At 39.6% G+C, this 12,128-nt stretch overlaps 2 protein-coding genes across 3 annotated transcripts; both read right to left on the bottom strand.

Annotated features, from left to right (window-relative positions):
• Positions 1–349: 349 nt before the first annotated feature.
• Positions 350–3,990, bottom strand: zmynd10 (zinc finger, MYND-type containing 10). Its single transcript, XM_068314799.1, has 12 exons — positions 3,888–3,990; positions 3,421–3,529; positions 3,212–3,328; positions 3,075–3,128; positions 2,442–2,591; positions 2,261–2,349; positions 1,934–2,028; positions 1,681–1,853; positions 1,279–1,404; positions 1,078–1,199; positions 851–976; positions 350–659 (listed from the first exon to the last, which is right to left on the bottom strand). Exons 1-12 carry the CDS (start codon positions 3,974–3,976, stop codon positions 551–553), a joined length of 1,359 nt encoding a protein of 452 aa, XP_068170900.1. The 5' UTR covers positions 3,977–3,990; the 3' UTR covers positions 350–550.
• Positions 3,991–6,663: 2,673 nt separating this feature from the next.
• On the bottom strand, positions 6,664–11,848 carry nprl2 (NPR2 like, GATOR1 complex subunit). 2 transcript variants are annotated; one of them, XM_068315273.1, is made up of 12 exons: positions 11,801–11,827; positions 11,482–11,716; positions 10,992–11,083; positions 10,682–10,850; positions 9,377–9,485; positions 8,606–8,742; positions 8,315–8,412; positions 7,960–7,996; positions 7,459–7,552; positions 7,251–7,368; positions 7,010–7,152; positions 6,664–6,933 (listed from the first exon to the last, which is right to left on the bottom strand). In XM_068315273.1, exons 2-12 carry the CDS (start codon positions 11,557–11,559, stop codon positions 6,866–6,868), a joined length of 1,143 nt encoding a protein of 380 aa, XP_068171374.1. In that variant the 5' UTR covers positions 11,560–11,716; positions 11,801–11,827; the 3' UTR covers positions 6,664–6,865. The 2 variants fall into 2 exon arrangements, with proteins under 2 accessions (XP_068171374.1, XP_068171373.1); XM_068315272.1 differs by having other exon boundaries at positions 11,482–11,848.
• Positions 11,849–12,128: the final 280 nt, after the last annotated feature.

Genomic DNA, 12,128 nt, shown 5'->3' with positions numbered 1-12,128 from the left:
ATTCTGTTTGCATGTTTACTTCTTTTGACAACACAAACAACACTGGGCAAAAACGTAAAAAAGGAAACTAACTTTTCATTCCACGTTGGAATGAATGGGGATAAGTCTTTTCCCCATTCATTCTAATGATTTTGTCATTGTCCTTGTATAATTTACTCATTTTTTAAATTATTATTTAGCTTCGTTTCAGTTAGCATTTGGAACTTTCTCCCCATTTTATTAATCATTAAAAACTCATTGGTCCTATTGTAGGAGAAATATTATTGAAAGAAAAAGTTTTACTTTTAAAGAATTACTGAAAATTTAATTTTTATTCCTAAATTATTAACAAGAAGAAGACGAGGAAGAAACACACTTTATTGTCCCCATATGGAAATTATTTTTCACTCTTACTATATTTTTAAACATGCATATATGTGTATTAACGGAAAAACATTCCAAATGTAAAATATGTAGTCATCCATATATGCAGCATCCCTACAAAATTATTTTCCCCATCTTCTCACAAGAGTTCCATCTTCCATCTGCTGACAGTCTTAACAGTTGTCCTCTAGATGGTGACATGCTGGTCCTGCTGGTCCTGCTGGACTGTCTCTTTGGCTTTAGCCATTAGCTTGCAGACAGGTTTGTGTTTAGGCCAATGCTTCACCTGACATTCTCTGAGAAAAGCAGCATGGTAAAGAAGAAACATCACACATTTAGTGTAGAAACAAATGGATCAGATGATGGGTTAGATTAAATTTTCTGACTGATGCAAAAAAAAGCCAACTGAAGAGTAAATCAACAGATTTGCCTTCAGATTCAGGTCACCTTCGCTACAACTACATCACAGCATCAGTCTGAGTCTTACCTGTTACAGTACCACTCTCCCTGACAAGGAGCACATCTCTTGGAAGCTTCTTTCCCACAGGATCCACATTTTGGCTTCTCTGATAGTAAACTCTCCATCACATCTAAGTTGTATGTCTGGGCCAACCTGGAGAAAAACAGTTAAGAAAGAATTATCCCACTATGATTTTTCTGCACGTTCAGCACCCAGACTCTTGTAATATTGAAAGATTGTACTGAAAGTATCACCTTTGTGCCTGCATCTTCAATTCACTGTCAGAAGGGCTGAATATTTCCTTTATTTGATGCTTTGCTATTGCTTCCCATTTGCCAGAGTTCTTAATCATGATGTGGTTCCGTATTTCTGGGATCTAAACATGAATCAAAGCTGATGGTAAATGCACAGGGATGTACATAGGTGTACAAATATGCGTATGCGTGAGTGCGTACTTGTTCCAAAATTAGCTCTTTTTTTGGTGGGGCAGGCTCTATCATGGTAAGATGAGCCAGGAAGCGGTGCAGCTCCATCAGGTTTGGCAGCTGATCAATCAACACCTCTGTCAAGAAGCTCCGTAGCTGCAGCATATGAACAATAAACCCACAAGTAGAACATCAACAACAACAACGTGCACAATAAGCCGAGTAGAATGCATACTGTGATCACAGGAGGATGCACAAGGCCCTCTGCTTATTTAGCTGAGGCAACAGGAAGAGGATGAGAAAGTGTGTCAAGGACGGAAACGCCTCAAGCAAAACAACCTCAGTCAGAACAATCCAGAGTACAATGATCCGGCGCGCTCACACCTCATCACGTTCAGTTCATAGAGAACATACTGCAGGTTCACAGTGTACCTTCAGAAGCTGGCTCTTGTTGAAATTGCTGAAGTTGTATTTCTTTTGGCAAGCTTCTTTAAGCAGCAGATTGTTGAGAGAAAGCCAAACATGAGCATCTAGTTTTGTTATCTTAAAACGGTCCTCATCAGGAATCTTCTGCCATCTCCCATTCACATACTTTTCTACATAGCCTTCAGAAGGAGACAGATTGAACAATGGGTTACTTTTTTACACAATGGCAACATTTTTATAAGCCAATGGTGTAACTTACCTTTTTTACTGCAACTCCAAGGGCAGCAGTCAATGAGCTGAACCAGTACACAGGGCATGTTATGGGTGCACAGCATGCGATTGATAACACTGATACTGAAAAACAGTCAGTTCTCACTGTCAGCTGAGACAAATCTGTCATCAATAACAAACATTCCAGTTACTCTAATGAGATAAATTTGTTATTTTTTGGGCTTGAACTGCTGGTCAGACAACACAAGCAACTGGAATATGTTAAAAAAAAATTTAGAGTGCTTTTTTAAACCTGTCTCATATTTTATAGTGAGTGCAGCTGATAAACCTACTGGTAGTGCAGACACTACCGTACCTCTCAGTGTGATCGGTGATGTAGCGCAGGACCGACACAGCCTTCAGGGAGATTTCAAACTCCAGTCCAGCGCTCATGGTCTGTAAGTCCTTCGCCAAGACACAAGAACGATGCAATGAACTAATCTAAGACAGAGAGGGATCCTCCACAAAGGTGCAGTATTTAACTTAGATTCTTATACCTTAATGGAGGAAACGGCTTTTTCTGTCATGTTGGGTTGGTCATGACTTGCCACACTTTCCCAGGATGCTTTGCTGGCCAGTAGTGTGAGTTTGCGGTGACAGTAGTCCACCAAGTCAAGAATGCAGTCATTGCCTGCCTCATATGAATCCTGTAAACACAAATCTCAGCTTCTTTCAGCAACAATGTAAACAGACTAACTAAACCACCTGACAATGTGATTACATTCACACTTTAAAGGAGTGCCTTGGAAAATATGTTCAAAATTCAAACACAACTAAAAATATATTTATCTAAGTGTAAGATTATTTAGTTTCTTGATGTTTTAGAGGGTTTTTCTGTTTACTAATTAAAGTTTTTGATTAAAGACTATGGCATGCTATTGGACTGTCTACTGTGTGAGTGTAATTATGGGACACATGGCTAGCTGTTTAGCATTCATTTTAACCACAATAGATATTTAAAGCAACACATTTGCAGTTCAAAACATCAATGTTGGCATTTTTTAAAAATCCTATTGATAATTCTTGTTTGTTTTAAGTTTGAAACTTTAAACAAAACATTGAACATTTATCGTATGTACAATACACCACAGATTAATGTAACATTGGAATACATCAGTAAATACACTGACCTTATGAAACATAATAGTTTCCAGTAGGTTTATGATCGTGGCTTCATGGTAGATCTAAGAGGCAGACATTGAAGAACATTAGATTGGTTATGTGCACTAAAACCTGATCATCATTTCACACTTTGTTTCACACTCACCACCATATAAAGTTGAAATGTGTGCTTGGGATTAAAGTCCCTCTGCTGATATAAGATGGGAAACACTTTATGCTTCCACACCTCAATGAGGATCATTTCATGGACCAGCACATGTGTCTAGAGTGAGGGCAGTAGAAAAATAATTTGCTTTCTTTCTGCAGGACATGCCTCTGACATTTTATCATCACCACAGAGGAGACAGCGGTTACCTTTCTATATGAGACCAGGAGCTCCTTGACAAATTCATCATGCGTGGTAGATGCACTCAATATTGCCTGCATGTTAAGTTTCTCAATGTACTCATGCTGTCTGAGCCACCTGTCCCCCCCCCCAAAAAAAAATTCAAATTCATCAGAGTCTAAAAAAATCACTCCACAGATCACCTTTCAAAATACAGTACAGTGTATACAAACACACATCTAACAGAAAAGGTAGCAGTGGTTGGATCACAACAAATCAGTAGACAACTAAATGTAACCAGGAGGAACAGCCCTTAAAACTTCCATCCAAGTTGAACATCACAGTTAACTCAGATCAGGAAGAAATTCAACCTGATTTGTACTTTCAGGAACTTTAAATTCATTTAACCTCTATTTACTTTAACATGTTTAATAACTACTGCTAACCTTGCTAGAGTTAGGTGTCACTAGTCAGAGCGCTAACCGGTTGGCCTTACTTTGCAGAGCCCAGATCCTTCAGGGAGAAAGTTTCCAGACTTTGAATAAACGCTTCGGCCTCGACGGGCAGAATGACCGACGCGTCCATGACCTTAGTGGACACCAAAGCAACAACCGAATCCAAATAAAAACACGTTGAGTTTGTCTGATGCTGGGCGTGAAGGAAATTTAGTGTGAGCGAAAGCCAGTAGTCTTCCACTCTGGTTGTCAAGGTTACAGTAAACCGAGAGCAGTACCGCCTGACCACCACAAGAGGGCGATGCACCTTCAAGGTAAAACGAGGGATCAGGTGTCCTGGACAAAGTTCTGTGCTACTTATTCATAAAACACGAATTATTTCTTTCAAGATTAGAGATGAAAGATAAAAAGATTAAAAAGATGAAAGGCCCCTTTATTATTAGTCCCTCGTTGGAGAAATTATTTTTCCACTTTAGTTATTAATACACACACACGCACGCTCACGCACACACGGAAGGCGTAAACACAACAAAAAAGTTGCGTTTTAAAAACGTTCCGTGTGAACGTCCCTATTGTTATTTCAATGAGGCCATTCTGAGCCTCACCAAGGAAACCTGATCGCTTGATCACTTTACCATCTTAGAAAGAAGTCAACACGCATGGGATTTTCCCTTAGCTGCTGAGATTTACTGATAAAAGTACTACAAAATACTGTAGTACAAAATTATCTAAAAACATAGTCAAATTAGATTTTATTTCTATAGCTCTCAGTGCCAGTCTGTCTGGCAAAATATGTCATATTAAAAAACCTGACATTAAAAACTGTTAAAATTCATTACGAGTGGACCACTCAGTGCGAACAGAGCGGATTATTTCCTGATCTGAAGTTTGAAGCAGATATTTAAGCTCCGACTTTCATCTTCGTTTATTTATTAAATATTGTTTCGATCGATCGGTAGTCCAGTCGGAGGTGAGGTGCAGCTATTTGCTGCTGTGTGTCCTAAACAATTTTTTAACCAGTTTTAGATGTCAGGCTGCTAAAATCAATGCAGCACACCAGACACCTTTGTCTAGCAGTGACTCTGCTCTTGAAATTTCAGAAAAGGCTGGAAGTTCATCTTTGAGGGTCTTTCATTCACCTTTATGCCAGTTTTCTCCGTGTGTTTCCACAGACTAATAGAATGGACCGTCACTAGATGAGGGGCAAGGGGATGGAAATTCAATCAGAACATTGACCTTGAAAAACTATGTCAAGGTCAAATTTTCACTTTTATACCTTTTTAGGTACACATCTCTGAAACTTGATGAGATATAACCAGATAACAAAAAGCAACATTTTCAGGACGCCAAAGGCACAAAAATGCGATGATGTCATGGGATTATGTAGTCTCTGACTGCCTTGTTTTTACCTGTGTCTGGATGCCTGATTTTTAACTCTATTACCTCTTACTGTGACAAACTGATTCAGCCACAGATATTTTCTGATCGTGATAAAGTTGAGGAACTATGAGGTTCTAACCAGATGTGCACAGACACTTAACCACACCGAAGTTGGTGTGATAAGAAAATCATTCTGAGAGAAATATACAGAAGCAGAGTGCAGAGGTCTTTGAGGACAAGTCTATTTAAAGAGGGGAAAATCTCTACAGGAAGCCTGTAGTTCAGGCAGGAAAAAAAAGTATGGGCAATAAACACAAACATGTCCTGTATTTCCACAGATAACATCTAGGGTTTGGCTCCACTCGTTCATGCAGACAGATGATGACAACTGTTTTGTCATATTCAGTGACGTTTGATGACTCATCCACATGGTAATTTTATCAGCACAGAAAACAACACTGTCACAATTTGGAACAAGTTTGGATAAAGCTTCTGAGAGTTCTCTTGACAAGGAGGCAGTTAGAAAATGAAGCCACCAGAGGGCCAACCATGTAAATTTATATTCCTGAGATAGAACTAAATACTCCAATCTGCATAGTACCACATCTAATCTAATTTTTTACCACTGCTTGGTAACATTTTGGATCTCATGCACATTTCTTCCTGAAGGCGACTATCCTGAACAACTTAGTCGCCGAGAGGCTGAGTAGGGGAAAAACCTTGCCCGACGCGCTGGCTGTCGAAGCGTCAATGATCACTGCTCCAGAGTACTGTACTGCGTTTTGTAGATTTATTACTGATAACAAAAATAAACACGTGGGGGGAAGGCAGCGATTCAATATATGACAAAAGAACAAAAGCAGTCAGCAAAAAGTATTCACCCTCTCTCAGTTCATTCAAACCAAAGTCCCGCCAGGTGAACAGCTGACTTTCCTACTACCGGTGCTGACGTACCACCACCTCGTGACGCGCATCCCCGTATGTGACCATACAATAAACATACTATAAAGGCTATAGCTGCCACAAAGAGCTGGCATCTACACTTCCATTGTCCGATTTTTATTCTACTGCCAGAAAGAAGTCTACTTCACTACATGGCTGTTCTGACATTTACTGTTTCTTTCCCTTCTTATCTTTGGCGTCTGCTTTATTTTTATTTTTATTTGTTAAACTTGAATTCTTAATGCGTTATTTTTCATGAATAAAGTTGAACTGGATCATGTCCGGAGTGTCTCACGCCCTATGCCGCCGAGATAGGCTCCGGCTCCCCGTGACCCGCTGCGGCGGATGTAGCGATGGTACTCTGAAGATGACTGACTGACTGCATTCAAAATCCTGTTTGTGTGCACAAACTTAGCCAGTAACGCTGACTGTGGTCAGTGTATAAATTAATACACTAATCTGACTGTGATTGAAGACAAGCTGGAGCATGTTGGTCTTATGCTTTATTATTCAGACATTCCATTCTGCATTGTTAATAAATATGACCTTCATCACTTGCATCAAAGCTCTTGATGAAGAAATTATTGGTTTAAAAAACGCCTTTAAAAAAATGACAAAACACCACTTTTCACTGTTAGTCCTCTGACTGAAGGCATCTGTGGCTGAGGCTTCTCCGTATCTCAGTTTTCACACCGGATCACTTCCAGCACACCACAATGTTGGGATCATTTTCCAAACGCTCATCCAGCTCCTGGTAAGAGATCCCTGTAAGATTACAACAGTGTAAGCACATTTCCGACCATTGATTATTAGTTATGATCAACAAATAGAGAAGGAGTACCTGTTTTGCAGCAAATCTCATCATAACTGTGGCAGCCGGTGTAGAGTCGAGGAGGTCTGCTCTTCTCATCACGGATGACCTTCACTGGGTATTTCTGCAGCCGCCGGATGAGGCCCTTCATCAGTCCAAACTGGATCAGCCGTCTGACAGCACACGTCATGGCGCGCATCAATATAAATGCAACCCTGAAGGGCCTTTTGATGATACATAAAGTGTTCATATGAATTGATAACATTCGGACCTCTCATCCACCCTGTGAAGCTGCTGCGAGTAGCGAGAACAAAGGTCTCGGACTGTGGTTCCTGGAGTCAGACCACAGTACAGCTGGAACACATCTCTCAGACTGGCACGATTCTGACCTGAGAACAAACAAACAAACAAACAAACTATACTGAAACTATAAAAACGAATCAGGACACCTGAAATCAACAGCTGTGACTCTTATTCACCCTGCTTTGTGACGTAGTTCAGACACTCCTCCTGAACGGACTTGTCATCTATTAGGTTCTGGACTTTGGGAGTGGTGCAGTAGACATTGGAGTACTGTAAACCAGCACAAGACAATCACCAAACTAAAGGCCTGGTTGAATTGTTTTACAGACCCTTAGAGCCACTATGAGACGAAAAGGACAAATATTACTAGAGACTAAATATAGTCATAACAGCTTTGGTACAAACACGAAAACCTCAGCATTTAATTACAAAAAGACAAGTCATTTTAACTTGATTCATAATTGCAATTCTTGTGAAATGAATATCGGAGAAACAGTTAAATCAATTATCATATGAAAGACAGAAATGGATTCAGACATAATATCTTTTTTCTCATTATGTTTTGACTGGAAAATACATCAACCCAAACATTTAATCAAAAGTAGCACCATTCCATCACAGACGCACCCAGGAATAAGACAGTGTTTCATTCTGAATATGATGAATAAGTTCAGTACCTGAAAAATGGACACCAAGGTCACAACATCATAGTATCTGGCAAGAAAACAAGTATTTCAGTGTCCAATGATATAGTAGAGCAAAACACAGTGCTCTGTGTCACACTGGATAATTTAAAAACATCCAATGTATTTAAAACAGGACAGCACTGGTGTGGATGAACCTGTGATAACGTGTGCTTTGAGTGGTCAGACTGTATGAATGCAGCCCATTTACCAGTATTAACGTGGTTAACTTATGTTAAGAAGGGTTGGGTTTGCAGGCTTATTGTAAAGAAACAACTAAAGGACGGGGTGGTTTGATTTGCATCGGCAGAAGTTGGTGTAAATTCACGTTTTCCGCTGAAATACTCACAAGAGATTTTGCACAGCGATACGAACGAGATTCAGCTCCACATCTGCTTCCGCAGAGATTTTCTGGATGTGCCTAAATCCATCAATATAGGGCAGGATCTGCAGAGAACAACAGACAGCAGAGTATTGTTGGTTTGTTCCTGGGCCTGATAGAAAACTGGATGAGTAGATTTATATGAGCCAGAAGCCAGTAAGTCTGTTATAAGACAAGGAGATGTTATGGCCACAATAAATGTCACGCCTCCTGCACTAAAGCCTCGTTTTCATCCATGATTCCTTAGACATCAGCCACCTGTTGAGTGGTGAGATCCCACTGAGATTTGTTAAAAAGGTCTTTGCACTGAGTGAAGACAGGCACGTCATACTCCTGCACCAGTGGGGGGTCCTTTCTCAGTTGAATCAGCTTTAGATGGATGGTATTAGATTCATCTGAAACAAACAGAATAGGGAAAGAGGCTAATTAATCCTGTCAAACACTCAAACTATTCATAAAAGAATAAATAGCAGTCATCACTGTACTTATCTATAATGAAGAAATTAATTTTAGACGAATAAATATCTTTATTATGGCCAACACAGGTGATTAATAACCAGTTATTTGGAACAGATAAATGTTTAGAACAATAATGACATCTTTTGACAGATTTTAGATTAACCAACAATAAAATGAAGCTAAACTAATCCAAACTTTGAAGGCAATGGTGTATTTTAGCTCCATAAATTGTAATCTGCATTATTTAATAATTAAAGTCAAAAGTTACTTCACTACAGAATCAAATAGTGTTGATGAGCTCCTTCATGTCACACGTATCTGGTCAAGCTGTGAGTAACAAACCACATAAAACCATTACACATCTGTTGTCTCTATTTGCTGCACATGCTTTATGTTATTTCTTATGCAATGTCGCTGCGGCGTCTGATGGTGACAGAAAACATCACTAAACTCAATTTGCACAGATTTCAGTCTATGACATTTTGCGCTGCTTCAACGGTTGCTGACAACGGGCAGTTTCAGCAGCTGAACAAGTTTTGCATGTAGTAAAATAAAATTTAAAAAGAATACCAATTGGTAAGGTGCAGGCTCCCGTGTTATTGAGTTCTTCCAACAAGGTTGACATGATGGGTAACAGTTTGTGTTTGCTCTCGTCACTGGATATGAAGCCGCTCTCCAGCTGCAACACAACACAGCAAAAAAAACATCAGCAGGTTGAATGTAGTTTGAAACTGCAACGAGGGAATGTAAACAAATTTAAAATAAAAGAGTACTTTCCAGAAAATGACTCTTTACTTTTTGTAAAAAAAAACCATAACAGGGTCAAATACATTCTGAAATGGAAACATCTCCTTTTTAGAATCTAACATCAACTTAACAAATTTTTCCAGCCAACATAGTGCTCGATAAAACCAGTAATAACCTGAATTTCAAGGCAGTAAATGATCCTTGTTTCTATGAATGAATCTCATTTTTAAAGGAAATAATCTCATCATACACACGCAGGTTTTACAAAGTAATGTCATTCAAGTTTATTATACTCACTTTCTTTTAAGGATAAGACTGCTTTGACAAATTGGAAGAAATTATAAAATGATGTCAATAACAATTTGTTCATCTCTTTGTTTCACTGTTGTTCACGGTTTGCTTCACTTTTCAAATTGTTACTCTTAAGAGAAGCACAAGAAAGTGGTGATGTCAAAAAATGTTTCCGTAAAGCAACTACACCGTTGATTTCTTCTTGTTTGAATAAAAAAGTGATAAATTGAAACAGAAAAAACATTATTTAAGAAAAAAACACTTATTCTTATTTTGCTGTCAGGTGAGAACAATTCTGTGGTGTATTAGGTAGCAGTTTTCTAGATCTACAAAATATTGTAGCTGTGAATCCTGTGTATTTATTCACTTGCCTTATACAGAATTTAAAATGATATTGGTCCACCCTTTGCACCACAACTTTCAGGAGTGTGTTTATGGCCATTTGTGACATCCGTGATGTCAGACACTGCTATCTGAAGAGAAGCCAGGCGCGTCCATCAGACTTCCAGATGGAGAAGATTGATTCGTCACCGTTTAGGATCCAGTGACGGCGTGCTTTACACAACCGCATGCTTTGCATTGTACTTGACTTTGTAATATAACCACAGGCTGATTATGATGTATTTAGTACTGAGAAAATACGTCCTATCACAGTTCCACACTGGAACTCTCTGACCTCCTGAGAGCAACACAAATGTTTGTAGATTTACTCTGCAATCCTATGTGATTGATTTTACACACTGTGACCATGGAAGTGACATGGGAAAAAAACAAACAAACCATGTAACAAACATGGCCTGACCTACTCTGATGTGTACATGGAGTATTGCTCATTACCTCCAGCGTTGTGAGGTATCCCGACAGCTTCTTGACCAGCGGCTCCAGGGCACAGGTGTTGGTTTGGGCGTCACAAACAAGGCCGAGGTTAAACAGGAGAGCATTACGGCTGTACTTTTTATGCTCAATGCACACAGGACATCCAATCAACTTTTTCTCCATCGCGGTGCTAAAAACAAAACAAAACACATAAGGAGAGAACAGTTTTGTACATAAAAGAACTTTATTCACTTTAAACAAAAGACGCATCATCCTAATGACGAAATTACAGAACACAAAGAGGCAGCCAAAGCAGTGTTGGATTACTTACACAGTAATTAATTTATTTTGCAGCTCTGGCTTGGTGATGATATAAACCTGGACTGTGTCAAAGAGCTCCCGTGAAATATAGTCTTCTGGAACCTGTGGGGAGAAAACAGGAGGCCATCGTGGATATTTACCACTGACAAGACGATTCCAAACTCTATGAAAGCCAATTGCAACACACACACACACACACACTCACACACACACACACACACACACACACACACACTGGTGTTTAAAAGTCACAGTCCATATGTTCTAAGATGACGTCACGTTACTGAGGGTCAACTCATGCAGCTTCTGAAAGCATTCAAATGATAAATATTACTATGGTCTGTAACTTGATTCATGAAATTTGACCTATGAAAGTAGGTCAGGGTAAAATGTTGGATTCAGGGGTGTCGCGGGATGTTGCGGTGTCTGACTGCCTTGGCTGTAGTTTGAAATTGAATTGAAAATCTTTCGCTGAGCCACCCAGCAGACGCTGCTCTTACCTGGTATGTGATCTTCGGACCCAGGGTGGGGTGAAACTCACTGAAGAATATGCACTCGATTCGGCTGTTAGTGTCCATCAGGCAGCATCGAGCGGCGGAACCAGAACACCGACCCGGAGCGGATCGGCTCGCTGTCACAGGATGTCTGTGGGCCTCCACGGAAGCTAGCAGTTAGCTCCCGGCCGGCTCCACAGCTGAAATACAAGCTGGTGACGTCACGTCAAACACATCTAACCTGATTGAAGGCGATATGAATAAAGACTATATCAACGTGCTTTGGAATAAAATGATGTCAAAGATCAGACGAACTGTTAAACACCTGTTCTTTACGACACACGCTCACAGGAACAACAACAGTGGTGAGTTCACTGCTGCTCGGAAGTTTTATACGTCACTGATGGACCGCGGGAACAAAACCCTGACAGAGAAGGATGTTTGTTTTCAATATAAATATTAGAAACGCTTTTCCTAAGGTTTTAATTCACACTTTGACGCAATTACAGACACTTTGTGTGATTATAAACGTCATTTCTATGACGTTTGAGGTCAATTCATTACCAATTAGTGAACTACAAGTTATATACACAAGTATATCTACTACGCGATATACTGTAGATTTATTTTATTTCAGTTATTTCATCGTGAGA

Source organism: Antennarius striatus, chromosome 5, assembly GCF_040054535.1.
Source record: "Antennarius striatus isolate MH-2024 chromosome 5, ASM4005453v1, whole genome shotgun sequence".
Lineage (NCBI taxonomy): Eukaryota > Metazoa > Chordata > Actinopteri > Lophiiformes > Antennariidae > Antennarius > Antennarius striatus.
This window is presented reverse-complemented; position numbering and strand designations above follow the sequence as displayed.

What these genes read in the sequence shown, in the direction of transcription:
- zmynd10 (XM_068314799.1), bottom strand. Translation starts at nt 3,976, where the DNA reads ATGGACGCGTCGGTCATTCTGCCCGTCGAGGCCGAAGCGTTTATTCAA. An exon ending in TCCTGGTCTCATATAGAAAG is followed by an intron (nt 3,329 to 3,420) that starts GTAACCGCTGTC and finishes CCCTCACTCTAG; the next exon opens with ACACATGTGCTGGTCCATGA. An exon ending in AAGAGCTAATTTTGGAACAA is followed by an intron (nt 1,200 to 1,278) that starts GTACGCACTCAC and finishes ATTCATGTTTAG; the next exon opens with ATCCCAGAAATACGGAACCA.
- nprl2 (XM_068315272.1), bottom strand. Translation starts at nt 11,559, where the DNA reads ATGGACACTAACAGCCGAATCGAGTGCATATTCTTCAGTGAGTTTCAC. An exon ending in CAAAATAAATTAATTACTGT is followed by an intron (nt 10,851 to 10,991) that starts GTAAGTAATCCA and finishes TTTTGTTTTTAG; the next exon opens with CACCGCGATGGAGAAAAAGT. An exon ending in TGAGATTTGCTGCAAAACAG is followed by an intron (nt 6,934 to 7,009) that starts GTACTCCTTCTC and finishes GTAATCTTACAG; the next exon opens with GGATCTCTTACCAGGAGCTG.